Raw genomic sequence first — 15,006 nt, 5'->3', positions numbered from 1 at the left:
GAGCTTACAAGCCAGGAGGAGCCCCGCCAGGAACAAACCAGCACCTTGACCTGGGCTGCCTGCCTCCACAACTGTGAGAAAGTCAACGCCTGCTCCTGAAGTGCCCTGGCCTCCTGCCCAGTCCCCGCAGACTGAGACCCATGCTGACAGCCCTTTGACGTGTTTCCTTCAGCCCCGAAGACACAGAGGCTGCTGCCCCCATGATGGGCAGTGCCTGCCGCCTGCTGCTTTTCTTCTGTGTGGTTCGACATCCCTGGCCCTTTACGTGTCTCACAATTTGTGTTGAAACTGGACATTTTAGGTGCTGTTCTGAGTGGCTGTGCAGCTGACTTCCCCTCCCTCCAGGGCTTCCTGGCTGCAGTCCTGGACAAAGTCTCTCTCACCACAGTGTGGCCCTGCTGGCCTCCAGGCGGCAGTCACCAAGCTACCGCACTAGCTGTTGGACTCAGCCGACGGCTCTAAACTTTGCAAAGTGCTCCACTGTCAGATCCAGTCACATGAGGCTCCTGTACTGGGTGGCTCTTAGGACAAACCTTTGAGGCGGCTCCTCAGGGTGGCCGCTGTCCCGGCGCGAGAGGTTTAGCTGGCTGCCTCCTGCACTGCCAGCCTCCTCCCCATGGGCTGCCCGGGAGCACGGCAGAAATGGCACTCAGGCCTTCAGCCCTGCTCGCCGAGCTGCTTGGTCTTCTCGGCTGGCCTTGGCTGTGTGGACCTCCACCCTAGGGGCAAGTGGGGCCAGGACGATGGAGCTTCCCTAGGCTGTGCTGGAGGGATGCAGGGAGGGAGCAGGGCCTGACTCCAATGCCAGACTCATAAGATTTTCCTGGATAAATGTTTATTTTTTTGTTGTATGCCCCCAGGACAATCTCCAGAGACCTTAAGTGGTTGCTTTTTATCATTTTCACCAGTTAGGGTTACTTATAGTGGGTCCCTGGGGCCCTGCACAGCACCACTCCTGAAGCAGAAGCCACAACGTTTCAATTTGATGAAGTCTGACCTATGAGTTTTCATTTCATGGATTGTGCCTTTGGTTCCATGTCTAAGAAATCCCTGGTCTAACCCTAGATCACAAAGATTTTCTTCTACAAATTGTAGTTTAGTTTTGGACACATTTGGCTGTATGATCCATCTTGAATTCGTGTGTGCATAAAGTGTCATGTTTAGGTCAAGGGTCACTTCTACGCCTGTGAGTGTCCGACTGTTGCCACACCTGCAGGTCCGTGTGTGTGCGGACCGTGGATCTGCTCCTAGAGCAATGGGTCCCCCTCCACCCACACCGCCTTGACCGTGGAAACGACACAGCAAGCCTGAGAGTCACGTGCTGTGATTCCTCCAGCTGTAGGCTTCGTCCTCAAAACCGTGCCGCCACCCCTTTTCCTCTGCCTTTTGATGCGAGTCTTAGAATCCACTTGTTGATGTCTACAAGATCCTGCCGGGGCTCTTAAGAGACCCATGTTAAACCCACAGACCAGTGTGGGGAGAAGGACGTCTTCACTGCATCAAGGCCTCCAGCCCGTGGGTCCATGTCTTCTTGGAGTTCTCTTGCTGGCAGTTTCCAGCTTCAGTACACACGATCCGTACATGTGCCGTCAGGTGACACCTGAGGATTTCGGCGTTTGGAGTGACCGTAAACAACCTACAAGGTACTCCATGCTTCCCGATGGGGCTGACCCCCACTCTGCTCCTCTTACCCCTGAAAGATCTCCAAGGATGTCACCTACCAGTCTTCCCAAGCAAACTTTAAAAGTATTTTATTCTCACACAAATATCCTACTGGTCATTCTACTAGACTCATGTGCGATCTACACACGAACTAGACAATTTTAGAATATTTGGTTTTCCCACTCAACATCTCTCCAATTAAGTTTTCTTCCATAGCTGCTGCTAATTAACCAGGTGAGTAATCAAAATTAAAAAAGAAACCTCATCATGCAGCTTTCTAGTTAATTTTAAAACATTTAAAAATAATATTCAACAATAGGAACATTAAAACAAAACTGGTAGTTCACACATAACAAATTAGTATCACATCTTGAAAGCTATACAGCAACATACATTAAAATGCAAATATCCCTTGTTTTTAAACAGTTAAGAATTTAGGATAAGAAAAGACTTCAAAAGACGTTAAAAGTTCTCAGTGTAGTATTTTTTTATGATGTGACGTTAAAAATGAAAAACATAAAACAGCACATATATACTTGTCGTCACCACAGAAAAAAAAGGACAGTTAAGACAATGACGTTATAGGGACTTCCCTGGTGGCGCAGTGGTTAAAGAATCTACCTGCCAATGCAGGGGACATGGGTTCAAGCCCTGGCCCGGGAAGATCCCACATGCCTCGGAGCAACTAAGCCCCTACACAACTCTGAGCCTGCGCTCTAGAGCCCACGAGCCACAACTACTGAAGCCTGCATACTTAGAGCCCATGCTCCACAACACGAGAAGCCACCACCATGTGAAGCTTGCACACCGCAATGAAGAGTAGCCCCCGCTCGCCGCAACTAGAGAAAGCCTGCGCACAGCAACAAAGACCCAACGCAGCCAAAAATAAATAAATGAATAGATTTATAAAAAAAAAAAAAAAGACGGTGACATTATCCCTTAACGTTCTTTGAGCAGCCCCAGGGCCCACTTGAGGCCTCACTCATCAGAGTAATGTTCAGAAACCAGAATTTGAGGGAGAAACTAAGCTGGAAGCAGCCCTGAGAGGAGCTGAGGGGAGCAGGGGCCCACTCACCAGGGTCATGTCATCACAGCAGGCGGCACAGGTGCAGGAGGCGGCATGAGGGTTTAGGATCCCGTCCTGAAGTTTAAAAAGTACCACGACATGTGAGAAAGTCGGCTCTGAAGTGAGTCAACAGCCCCAGATCTCAACCAGTTTCACCCGGATCCTCCTGGGAAGGTAAAATCCCACCATTTCCAGAACCTCTCTCTTGTACACGTCTCTGCTGGTGGCAGCACCTATCTCTCCCCTGCCAGGGAGTGTAGGCATGATTTCTCTATCAAGCTCCTAGAGCTAAACTGGAAACAGCAATGAGGAGCCCTCTCCTCTCATGGATGAGCTCAAGGAGAGAGAAGTTAGGTGTCTTTTACAAAGTCACGGGCAGAGTTACTCAGTTTTTCTCGGTCTCTCCTATGTATACGTGTTATTAAACTTCCGTTTGATTTTCTCCTGTGAATAAATCAACAAAAGTCACACGCGCTCAAATGGAAGCTGTTATGTTGCCTCATCCACTCCTCACAACAAGGTATGGAGCAAACGCCCTCAACATCCCATTTGGAACATCAGGAGGCAGATGGAAAGGTGAAGTAACTTGCCCCAAGTCACATAGCAAGTGAGCAGGGGACTCGAATCCCATCTGATTCCAGCCTGTGAGTCCTGGAAAGCCCTGCGGAATCCCGTCTGTCTGACTCCAGCCTGTGAGCCCTGGAAAGCCCTGCAGCTGATGCCCCAGGAGCCGGGCCTGCGGCTTGCGGCTCTGAGCCGGGAGGGTAGGGAAGCGCGGCACCTGGGTACCTGGATGAGGCACTGCAGTGGCCGCCCCGCATAGCGGATGCTTCTCTTCCAGTCTTTGCTGCTGGCCCTTCCTGCCATGGCTTCAAACTCGGTAGGGCTGTACCAGTTCTCCCCCTGCTTAATGCAGCGCCCCCGGCCCCCTGAAAGGACAAAGCCACCCGCTGTAGTTCCCGTTGACAGCGGCCCAGGCCCATCTCCCCTCCCGCCCATGCCCCCTTGGCATCCCGGGCCTGCCTGCTCTCAGCTGCTCCCTCGGTGCGCCATGGTGAGCCCACATCTGCAGGCAGCGCTTCCCACCGCATGCCCGAGCCCTGACCTGCTGCCCGCGGTCACCGCACACTCCACCACATCCCACATGGAGCTCATGGCCTCTTCCCACTTGCAGAGCCTTCTACCTATGGGTCACCCAGCTGACCCAGGACCTTAGGGAACATGGTCCAGCCCTGCCCCCACCATGGGCCACCCCATTCCTCAACCTGCCCGTTTGCTTAACTAGTTTATGCATCATTAAGGCCATCCTTGGCCCTGACTTACAGTGGGGGATGCCAAAGGAAGGCGATCCTTGAAACAAAATAAGCAGCTGCCTGGGCCCACCCCATGCGAGCCCACCTGGGCCCACCCCCTTGCCCACCTGAGCCCACCCCGCGTGTGCCCACCTGAGCCGAGCCTGCTCTTATACAAGGTGCCACTGATGTTCCGACAGCGCACAGGCAGCTCACTGTCGTACACCGATGGGTCCCAGTTGTACTTAGTTCCACCTTTCTCTTGGCCGGGAGCCAGAGGAGTTGGAGGAGACTGAGGGCCTTGAGCAAAGAAAGCATCATGAAAATGAGAGACCCTGAACGCACCCCAAATAACAGAAAGGCACAAAAAACAGCTTGATTCTAACAGGTTCTTCCCCCAGCTCAGCAGCATTGTCCCCTGTAACTCTGGGCAACTCTTCTGTTGACTGAAAAAATCCACTTTTTATACTTAAACTAAATAGTGTTTGAAATTTGAAATTCACCACAAGATAAAGTTCACCCCCAGGATAAACTCCACCAGCTCTCGGAGCGTTCTGCCCCGAGGCCTGGAGCAGGCGGGCAGTACCGGGCGTGAGAGGAGCAGCGGGTGCCTTCAGCCCGGCAGTCTCCACGATGCTCCCGTCCGTGTGCACGACGATCAGCGTGGCCTTCTCGGTGTTCAGACTGTCCCCGATCTGAAGGGCTGTCCTGCCCGACTGGAGGAAAGAACACCAGTAGTCGCAAGTGACAGCGGCTGGTGCACACCTGCACGCCGGGATATGGTCCTACAGAGAGGTTCTGGCTGACACTGCCACCGGGGGGCCCACCATGCCTCATGCTTCTCAGATGCAGAGCCAAGGCCAAGAAGAGGCGACACTAGGTCCGCATGGCTCTGAACGAATGCTCACATGGCTTGTCCAAGTTAAGGGATAAATGTGTTCCTGGAACAGGAAATGCTCTCCCGTCTGCCTGGGCAGGCTCTGAGGTTGCAGGCCTCGGGGGAGGGTTTCCAAGAGGCCAAGTTCATAACCACAGTCAAGGCTCAGTGCAGGACCCCTTCTCATGCCCGAGCCCACCCAGACACGGGGCCTCCCAAGCCACGCTGTTTACATGCCTCTCCACTGCGGCTGGATGCTGCCGTGACTGCGCCTGCCTCCTCTGGGCCAGCCACATGCCCTTTTTCTATCCCTGCGGGCGCTGAGCCCACACCAACTGCCCACAGGCGCATGCTCATGGCCTCACTCAGACAGCCCTGTAGTGGACTAGAGACCCCGATGCAGCCCGTCCACACCAAGGCCTGGGACACTCTCATGCTTTCACGCTAAGAGGATAAAACTAAGACAAAAACCTTTTCTTACATCTGAAAATGTGGCCTTCAAACCAGGGGAGGTGAGTAGAAGTTTATCGTGGGGTTGTGGGCCCCCCACCCGGCGTGCACATGCACACACCTGGCCTGCTCTCACAGACCTGCAGGGTCAATGCCTCAGTAAGGGCGTCTACACTGCTTGCGTCTGAATCACTGAATTCGTACAGCTCTCGACCGGAAAAACAGAATGCTTTGTGTTCATTCAAGAACCACAATGTATTTTTCTCATGAAGGCATGTGAGACATGTAGATATTTGAGACCCCCTCTCCTTGTCAGTTTCCAGAAGGATCACACTAGTTTCTGGGGCTTCTTGTCCTCAGAGCCTGCTGACTTGGGGCCGCCCCTAACTCCCCGACCCTCTGGCTCCAGCCCCTCCTAGAAAACAAGAACGTGATAGAGTCTGCTGTCAGGCAGGACACCGGCTAGAGGCACCAAATCACTGCCTGGCTATCAGCTTGTGTTCATCCTGATACCATAAGAAATAAACCAAGACTCTTAAACCTGCACCCCTGAGTCCTTCACCAACCTGCTGCCCTTACACTCAGGAGCAAGAGTTTTCTGCCTGTCACTATCTCAATAACAACCACTTTGCTTTCAGGTGTACAGCGTCCCAGGTGTGTGATCCAGGCTAAAAGGAAACATTGCAATCTCCCCTCCCCTCCCCTCCCCTCCCCTCCCCTCCCCAGGCAGTCGGCACCGGGCAGGCTCAGGGTCTCTGGGGGACGGGCCACCACCCTCGGGGCCGGAAGCGCTCCCATGGTGGCTTACCAGCACGTGGCCTGAGAGCGAGGCGGCATTCGCCACCGACGTGGTGAAGACGTTGTCCGCCGAGGCGCCCACGTTGGCCACTGTCACGGTGGTCACCTCTGCAACACAGGAGCCTGACTCAGAGCCCAGCCAGAGGCCACCGGGGATAGGGCGAGGGTGGGGGGCGGCCCACGGTGGATCCAGGTACCTGAGCTACCGTGGGAGGCCTCACGCTGTACACGAAACGCCCGACCAACATTTCTAGACCAGTCTGAATAACCTGGTCCTTCCAAGGACAAGAGGCCACCTCTCCCTCCCCACAGAGCCTGCCACGCACAGTGAAGACCACAGGGCATGCCCACCCTCACGTACCTACTGAGCCGGCCATGGCTCTGCCCTGGCATCTCGCTCCCTTCTAGTTAAAACCATACCCCAAAGAGACCCCTAAAATCGTAGAGTTCCCTCCCTTCCGGGTGGGGATCCTGCTGGCCTCTCTCCTGCAGGTCAGCGCAGGAAGGCTCATGTCTATCCCTCCCTCCCCTTCCTTCACCCCCACCTGCCACGGACCTCTTCCTCCTAAAAAGCGTCAGACCTGCCTGTGCCCACCCCACGCGCCCCCCAACTCTAAGCCCGGCCCCTCCCAGCAGCGTCTTTATACGGGGGCGCCGCCGCGCCCCGTCCCCCATGCTCCCCCCACTGCCCATGGCCCACTCCTGACAGGCTGCCCTGGACAGCCCTCCCTTGATGCTCCCCCAGCCACCAGGGGTGGCGCTGCCTTCCAGAATGTCCCAAGCCTAGAGCGCCTGTGGCCTGGGGGAGGTGTTCAAACTGACCGAGAGTCCTGCACATTCCATCAGCCCGAGCTCACTAAACTGCTCTAAAAACACCTGCTCCCCATCTGTCTCTTCCACCGTGTCCCAGGGAGCCCGGGGCCGAGGCGTCTGAACATGCTCAGGTCTAAAGAGCTCGCCAGCAGCCCAGCAGCCCGGAAGGCAGCCTCTCAAGCCGGCAACGTGTCCTGCTGAGTTACAGAAACCCGGGAATCACCTGACCACGGTAATTCACAACCAACAAGTTTTAACACACTGGAAAAGCACAAGGATAAAACTCTGCAGGAAAGAAACACCTGATGTCAATTCGTGTCTCCAATGTTGCCACGAATAACATCACATTCCCTTTCTGCATTCAGAAAAACATGTGCAAAAACAACACAAACCTGAAGAAAAACTTCACCACCCAAAATCTCAACTTTAAACCAGAGTTTAGCAACGAAAATGGAACCCTTTAAGGGCCACAAAGCCTTCTTTCCTTGGCTTTTGCGAGGATCCCGGATAGACCACAGGCATGGGGGCAGTGCAGGCCCCACGCAGCTCCTCCAGGGCCGGATAAACCGGAGCACTGGGTGGTGAGGCCGCTGTCCAGTTCTGAAACCCATGAAACGCCCTAGGGGAGAAGAGCCTTAGGATGCTCCCCAGGGGTTCCAGTGCCCAGCTCTGCCGGCCACAAGGGAGCCCAAGTGGGAGGGAACAATGCTTAGGAAAGTCTCCACCTCCTTCGGGAAGGTGCCCCAGGGAGACACAACCTCTAAAGGGCACTTTGGGGCGTGGCTCACAAACCTTGAAAATGAGAATGTTCTGTGCGGCAAGAACAAAAGCAACAAAAGCGTGGGCCAGCAGCCCGGGTGGTGCCCGAAGAAAGGAAGACCCATAAAGGAAATGGGGCCACGCGGACGGACCAGAGGGGAGACTGAGGAGCACGGTGGTGGCTTGCAGGGCCACCGCCCCCAAAGGCAGACGCTGCGGGCCTCCCAGGCTAAGTGAGATGCTTTGCTCCCCAGGGCTAAGGTCACACCTGAAAAGGCCCTCAGGATTCTGGGTGACCACATGCACCCAAACCCGGGCTCCTCCAGGACAGGATTCGTGTCTGACCCCTGTGTCACCAACACCCAGGACAGAGGAGGAGAGGACAGGCAAGGCAAGAGGTAGGTGCTGAGAAGGTTCTGGAAGTAGCACAGCGCATTGAAAGGAAGGAAAGGAGTTCAGGGAGCAAGTATGCGGCAGGGTAGGGCCAGGATGCTCCCATGGGGCAGGTGTGCAGGGACCACACGGCACACGAGGTAGGTGCGAGGCATGTGCTGGGGGAGTATGGGTGTGCTAGTCAGCCAGGCGTGGGCAGGGCAGGTGCGCGCGGAGCAGGTGCCGGCAGGTCGTGCGGGAGTGTACGGGGCAGGCGCGCAGGGCAGGTGTGGGGCAGGTGCGGAAAGGTGCGCGGGAACCGCGGGCGGGCGGCACTTGCCTGCGAAGGCGGCGGCCGCGGCGGCCTCGTCGGGGCCGGGCAAGGCCTCGGCGCCCATGTCCATGTGCCCGGGTTCGGCAGCCATCACCGCCACGGCCGTCACCCGCCGCGTCTCGCGCTCCGCCTCCGAGTCTCCGTCCTCCTCCGAGTCCTCGTCCCTGCTGAGCACCGGCTCCTCCGCCTCGCCTCCCGCCGCGGCCGCGGCCGCCGCCGCCACAGCGGCCGCGGCCGCCACCGCCGCCGCCTCAGCCAGGCCCAGCTGCTTGGCGGCCGAGTCCGAGTCCTCCATCCGGACTCCGCCGAGCCCGCCCGAAGGCACCGGCCGGGGCCGCCCGAAGGCCGGGACGGAGCCCGAAGCGCGCCGCCCGAGGAGGCCGCCCGAGCCGGACCGAGCCGGGCCGAGCTTGACCGAGGAGGGCTGCCCGAACCGAGCCGAGCTGAGCCGAGCTGAGCCGAGCCCGCCCGAAGCCGGCCGCCAAGCCGAGCCGGGGCCACCCGAACAGGGGCCGAACCGGCACGAAGAGGCCCTGTCGAGTCGAGCCGAGCCGAGGCCTAGAGTCCGGAAACGAGGAGGGCCGAAGTGGGCCGAAGTGCGGAGCCGAGTCGGTCCGAATTGGTCCGAGGCCGCACGAGGGTTTCCGAGAGGCTCTGCGCTAGCCCTCCTCAGGGCCTAGAAGGCCACGCCGGCCGTGGTCCCCAGTCAACGGGGTCCCGTACTGTGAGGCCGACTCCGCCGGCCTCCGACGCAGCGCGACCCTGCCTAGAGAACCTTGTGCTACAGGATCCGCCTGCACCCGCCGCCCGGGGGAGCCGAGCCCGCCCGAGGAGGAGCCGAGCGGAGCCGAATGCTCCCGAGCAGGGATCCTCACGAGCGAGCCTCGGCTCTCCGCCTCCTCCTGTCCGAAAGTGCCCGAGCGCTGTCGGACGTGCTAATCGGGCCTCGGCCACGGTTCGGAATCAAGTCCCGAAACGCGGCGCCGTCGAGCTCCTTCGGGAGCAGAAGCGAAAATGGCCGAAGGGACGCCGTTTGCGTCCGGCCCCGAGAGGCTGCCGGGATCGCGGCGGGTCGGGGGGCGGGCCGCGGGGCGGGCCGCGGCAAGATGGCGGTCTCACGGCGAGGTGAGTGGCTGGGTGAGGTATCGCGGAGGCCTAGGGGCGTCTCGGAGGTCGTCCCGGGAGAGGGGTTCGGTTGGTTCGGTTCCTCCTGGTGCGGGGAAGGCCGAGCTGCGGGTGCAGCTCGCCGGGGTCGTTAACCGGTGGACTTCATGTGTCCACAAGGTGAGATCCTGGTCCGGGGAACGCGTCCCGTGGACGCGCGGGGCGGTGGAGCCACGGCGGTGAGGTCACGGCTCCCCCGAGGGGACGCTTGGCGCCCCCAGACCCAGATAAGAACCCCTGCGGGGCCAGCGGGCCGGCAGCGAGAGGGCCGGGCTCGTCCGGGGCTGGCAGGAAGGGGACACTCTGGTTTGGAGTGGGCCCTTCCTGCAGGCCTAGTGGGACCGGCTTCTGGAGCGAAGGTTTGGATTCTTGCCGGGATTGCCGGCTCACGGGCTTGTCCTGTCTCGGCGCCCTGCGCGGGGCGGCGGGGGGCCGGCCGGTCGGCGGCCCATTCGAAGTCCTGGCCGCTGGGTCTGTAAGAGCCCGCGCCTCACAGCTCGTGAAACCAGAGCGAGGTACGCGGGCGTCCCGGGGCGCTCACTCGGCCGGATGGAAAAGGCCAATTTCCACATCTCAGCTGTCAGGCTCCGAAATTACTCGTGCGAGGAGAGGTTGGGACTAGACGGAGCGGTGAGCTGGGCAGCTGACAAGGAAGCAGACTCTTTGGTCTGAGCTTCAGACAGAGCTTTCCCGGGTTCCCAAGCGCCAGACCTTTGTGCAAGGCCACGGGTACTGAGGTTCGCCCGTTTTCATTTGGTGGAAAATTACGGTTACACCAGAGCGATCCGCTTCACATCGCTCGTATATCACCCAAGGAAAAACATTCTTTCTCTTTGCTTTCACATTTAACTTCTGACGGCCACGCTGTTATTACAGTGAATCATTGACAAAAAATGCGAAGTTCTAAAAGCCACGGTTGTCTTTAGTCAGAATGAGCCTCTTTCTGTAGGTCTGAAATCGTTAGAACAGCATATCTGATTGTAGCTACCCTTCGTGTCAATTATTTAAATCCTGTGGCGCTGAAGGTTTTTCAACAGCATTTTTTCCTGGAGCCCCGTCATCTCAAGCATAACAATGGGCAACTGGCAAATAGATCTGAAGTTCTGAAGCGAACTGTCAAGAGAAGGGTCAGAAGGGAGCAAAGTCCTGATTAACGTGAAATCCACCCAAATAAATGACAGGTATGGAGGCAGCCTAGTTTAGCTTGGGCCTGGAAAAGAAGGGATCGGGTTTAGAGAGCGCCCTTCCCATATCGTGATGAAGGTTTATTAATGATCCGTGCTCGGCACCCTCCGAGGCTCCCCATGCTCAGCACATGCCTCTCCATCACCCGTGTCCTGTGCTGACCCACGTAAGACCCCCACCCAAGTGAGACTCCCAGAGGACCTCGAATCAGCCGAGGAAGCAAGGGCTCACCCAGGCTGGGAGTTTCTCTCTTGCCCCCCGGGGACTAAGGAGGAAATGGAGTAGGAGAGAGCACCGTCCTACTCGCTGCTGGCAAATTCTGAGTCGTTATTGGCGCGCCACCATATACTGTCATCTGAAGACGCGGGGCAGAATGTGTAACTGCTGTGTGGCGGGAGAGGGTTGGAAAGAGACTAGATTGCTGGCTTAGGAGATTCTTATTTGGGGAGGGGTATTTGGGGCCATGAATAAAATTCCAGAGGAAAGCAAACATCTATTATCAATGACAGAGACTTGTAACCTGAATCAAAAAACGTTTTCATCTATGTACGTGTGGCAGATATGAGATGAGAAAAGCTGTGGATCTGGTTTCTCTCCTGGCATCTGGCCTCAGGTGTGGATCTGGGCTTCACCTGTGGGTATGCCCTGACTCCCAGCCTCAGGTTCAGAAAAGCACATGGTCAGATCCTCCCTGGAGGGATAGTGTGTGCAGAGGTGCTGGAAAGGAACCTAGCTGCGGGCCATAAATCCGCGGCAACAGGAGAACAGGCCTCTGGAGCATCCTGGTAGGACTTGGGACCTCTCTGACTGTATCTTCTCTTCCAGGGAGAGCTTCCTCCACGGTGGTATCCTCTGCTGCTGCATCCCTGTGGCCCTCCGTCAGCCCAAGACCCAGGCCTCCCAGGCACCTGAAGTCAGCTTTTGGCTCCTGCTTTTTGCTGCTTTAAGCCCCCAGCCCCCAGCCCCACCTTCCCTATAAGTTTTGAGTAGTCATTCCACCTGAGTGGGAAGGGCGTCCACTACAGGTGGAGAGAGTTGATATAGCCTCCTCCACTGGTGCCCCCCACTCAGCCCCACGCCAAGGGGTGGCTGCCTGACTCCCTCCGGGCCCTGGGGGGCAGGAACACGAAAACCCCTCACTTGGAAAACTTACAGATTTGTTTTAGCATGAACAAATACGAAATGTTCAGAGCTCAGGAAAGTTGTTAGTGGGTATTAAACTGCACCCCAAAAGAGAGAAAGAAGTTTTCTTTGAAGAAAGTGAAAAAGGTCACTTTTTGCTCTCAGTGTTATAACCGGGACCTAGGTCAGGGTGATGCCACCTGAGGAAGCCCGGGGTCCCGAGGCCGTCCTGCCTGCAGTCACCAAGGATGTGCCCAGTCCTCTTGCTGCAGGCTAGGACGTCCCCTGGGGGGAAGCCCCGGCCCCACCCCGAGCCCACAGGAGCCCTGCCAGGTGTGGTGACACCAGGAGGGCTGTCGGCCAGGTCTCCGTGGCTACCCACAGGTGCCTGCGCTGGACCCGCGTGTTTGCCAGGCCTCTGGACAGGTGGCAGGGCAGCCCCTGCTGTCCACGCTCCCCAGGTGGGCGCCCTCAGTCAGGGTCATTTGCTGGGCCTGGGAGTCCTTAACCGGTGGCCAGCTCTCATCGCTCCCTCTCCAGATGCTGCTCTACCTGAGTGGGACGTACTATGCCCTTTATTTCCTAGCTATGCTCCTGCTGGCCGTGTACAAAAGTGAGTCTCGCGCGAGAAGGCAGCTCAAAGGTGTGGGCGCCCTGCATCCTGTAACGGGAGCTCAGCTTTGTTGCCCGTTTTTCTCCAGGTCAGGTTCTCACTTATCCTCACAGTTACCTGGTCTTCGACCTGACCCTGCTCTTTCTGATGGGCATTCTGGAAGCAATTCGGTTATACTTCGGTGAGTGGACTGAAAACCACATAGTGCTTGAGATGGTTGCTAGCTTTGTGTGCGAACCTTTACATGTTGGTCACTTTGTAACATGGTTCTTAGAGACACTTTTGATTTAAACTGCTTACCCATGGTTTTGCAGGCCTCGCTTTACAGTGTCATTAAGTATTCATTTGTTTATCCGAAGCTTTGTCCACAAGACGAAGAATATTGGCCACATCCTTGGTGGGGATGCTTCCTGTTTGGAAGCATATCATGCACAAGCTGCTGGGTAACAAACAGCACTGAGGTTAGAACCCTGCTCAGTCATCAACCCTGGGGCCCTAAAACACTCACCCCCACCTCCTTCCTCCCCTTCCGTTGGCCTCAGTGGCCAGGAGGAAAAGGATCTGGAAAGTTCTGTCAGGACCCCACCAGGGCAGCAGGGCCTGGAGGGTGGAAGGCTCCCTTGCCTCCGCAGTCCAGCTGCTGGAGGCCCACAGCCAGAATCTTGCTTGGGCGACTCCCCTCACATCCTGAAGCTCAAGACAGTATAGGAGCCCTGAGAGAGCTCCCCCACTCCCTCCACAGCTCACCGTCAGGGCCCATGCCTCCCCGTTCCCAGTCACAGGCACACGGACATGAGCACATCTCTTCTAAGCGGGATCACGCTGTGTGTTCTGCTGACACGTCTGAGAAACGCTCCTGCTTCTGGAATGGCTGATAGAACAGCCGGCACATCCCGGGCCCCTGCACACGCACACCCACGACGCAGACGAGCCCGTGCCCATGGGAGGGTCGCAAACGGCACTAGAGTCGCTGGGCATGTGCAAGCCCCTCACGCTCCTGGGGCACACCCTGGGCACCCGTGGCCGGGACAGCTGGAGATCAGCGTCTTCCATGCTGACCCATTTGCTTGTAAAACGTGCAGTTGCTTTATTTTTTGTAAATATGTGTGAAATTTTCCACAATGACCTTAGCCCAAAGTGAACTATTTTTGGAAATTTTAAAATCTTCTCAGTCAATGTGGAATTAGGAAAAGGTGTCAGAATGCAGTTGGAATTGTCTTTAGAAAACCAAGTTCCCTCTCCCACCTGCACAACTGACCCAAAGACCAAGAGTAGAACATCACAGCCTCGGTTGGCTTTCAACCGAGGTCACACTGTGGTCACAGTGGGATCTTTCACTCAAGTCCTCAAGCATCACATGGTGGTCAAAGCTGGCACTGGTCTCACGGCCGAGATGCCGGGGCCCTCCCGGGCCCATGCGTCCCAAAGCCCGGCACTCACCCAGCACGTCTGTTCTGCTTTCCAGGCACCAAGGGCAACCTGATGGAAGCCGAGGTACCGCTGGCTGCCAGCCTGGTCCTCACGGTGGGCGGTGCCCTGCTGTCCATCTACTTCTTGCTCTGGCAGACCCTGGTGCTGTGGGCAGACTCGGCCCTCAGCGCCGTGCTCCTGGCACTCCACGGCCTGGAGGCTGTCCTGCAGGCAGTGGCCATCGCCGCCTTTGAAGGCTAGGTGGGCGGTGCCTGGCCCTCGGGACAGCCCTGGGCAGGAGACCCTCCTCAGAGCCAGACTATGCCCCAGCCGTCACCTCTCCAGCTGACGGTTACTGAATGGGAAGGATATCTTTGTGCTGACCTGCCTCGGTGTTTGTTAGAGGGTCAGATGGTGTGGAGGGTCTATGAGGTGGAGGTGGGGTCGGGAACCAGGGCAGAACAAGGTGCTGGGCAGGGGTGGGGCTGTCCCAGCCTGTCTGTGGGGAATTGCGGGGACGTCTCTGGCTGGTGGGGATCTGGCTTCAGCAGCCACCAACATCCGGGGTGCAGAGGGGGATGAGGCCTTCGGAAAGCAGGCAGCCAGGCCAGTGCCCTCGTGGTGTCGTGGCATCTCCCTCTCAGGCCGGGATCAGCTGTCTCTGCTCTCCCTGCAGCTTCGCGGTGGCACAGGGACCAGGGGTCCTGCTCTGCAGGCCGAGCCCCGGGCAGGTGGTGGGCTCTGCCGCGCACAAGAGGCATCTGCCAAGGGCCAGGCAGCTCGGGGCTGGGGGGTTGCCCCTCAGCTGTAACACCTTTCCCTTGGGGATTCTGGAGAAAGGCGAAGGTGACCTGGAAGCCCCAGCACGGGGTGGGGGGGTGGAGGGGAGGGGAGAGCTGGAGAGTCCCCAGTAGGGGTGCTGCCCAGCTCCCAGGCCCTCTGCGAGAGCTCCTGGAAGGGGTCTGCGCCAACGCTTTCTAGTGCCTTCCCTTGGTCTCAATTTCACATTTTCTGTGTCCGGAGTGATGTTGTGTTTGAGCATCTGGATATTCTCTCTTGACGGTATTTTTAAATAAAGAAGCTTCTCTA

At 57.4% G+C, this 15,006-nt stretch overlaps 2 protein-coding genes across 17 annotated transcripts in view; one reads left to right on the top strand and one right to left on the bottom strand.

Moving 5' to 3' along the window:
* The window catches only part of DEAF1 (DEAF1 transcription factor), a 26,622-nt gene extending 17,534 nt beyond the window's left edge, over positions 1-9,088 (bottom strand). For 4 of the 8 annotated variants that reach the window (XR_010841327.1, XM_067037943.1, XM_067037944.1 and 1 more), the window contains exons 1-6: positions 8,430-8,813; positions 6,156-6,253; positions 4,607-4,736; positions 4,174-4,320; positions 3,518-3,657; positions 2,738-2,803 (exon numbers count right to left, since the gene is read on the bottom strand). Coding sequence is in view for 7 of the 8 variants with exons in the window: in XM_067037943.1 (XP_066894044.1) it covers positions 2,738-2,803; positions 3,518-3,657; positions 4,174-4,320; positions 4,607-4,736; positions 6,156-6,253; positions 8,430-8,718 (870 nt within the window). In the remaining variant the exon portion in view is untranslated. Of the gene's footprint in view, positions 1-2,737; positions 2,804-3,517; positions 3,658-4,173; positions 4,321-4,606; positions 4,737-6,155; positions 6,254-8,429 lie in introns of all 8 variants that reach the window. The other 4 variants (XM_067037941.1, XM_067037945.1, XM_067037942.1 and 1 more) reach the window with 2 other exon arrangements.
* On the top strand, positions 9,007-15,006 carry TMEM80 (transmembrane protein 80). 9 transcript variants are annotated; one of them, XM_067037956.1, is made up of 6 exons: positions 9,326-9,548; positions 10,613-10,768; positions 11,598-11,632; positions 12,414-12,507; positions 12,596-12,688; positions 13,973-15,006. In XM_067037956.1, the coding sequence occupies exons 2-6, from the start codon at positions 10,762-10,764 to the stop codon at positions 14,176-14,178; spliced, it is 435 nt and encodes a 144-aa protein (XP_066894057.1). In that variant the 5' UTR covers positions 9,326-9,548; positions 10,613-10,761; the 3' UTR covers positions 14,179-15,006. The 9 variants fall into 9 exon arrangements, with proteins under 9 accessions (XP_066894059.1, XP_066894054.1, XP_066894053.1 ...); XM_067037957.1 differs by having other exon boundaries at positions 9,479-9,548; positions 11,598-11,617; XM_067037955.1 differs by having other exon boundaries at positions 9,479-9,548; positions 11,598-12,355; positions 12,435-12,507.

The sequence above is a fragment of the Kogia breviceps genome, chromosome 7, assembly GCF_026419965.1.
Source record: "Kogia breviceps isolate mKogBre1 chromosome 7, mKogBre1 haplotype 1, whole genome shotgun sequence".
Classification (NCBI taxonomy): Eukaryota; Metazoa; Chordata; class Mammalia; order Artiodactyla; family Physeteridae; genus Kogia; species Kogia breviceps.
Note: the sequence above shows the minus strand (reverse complement) of the source record. Positions and strands in the feature narration are given on the sequence as shown.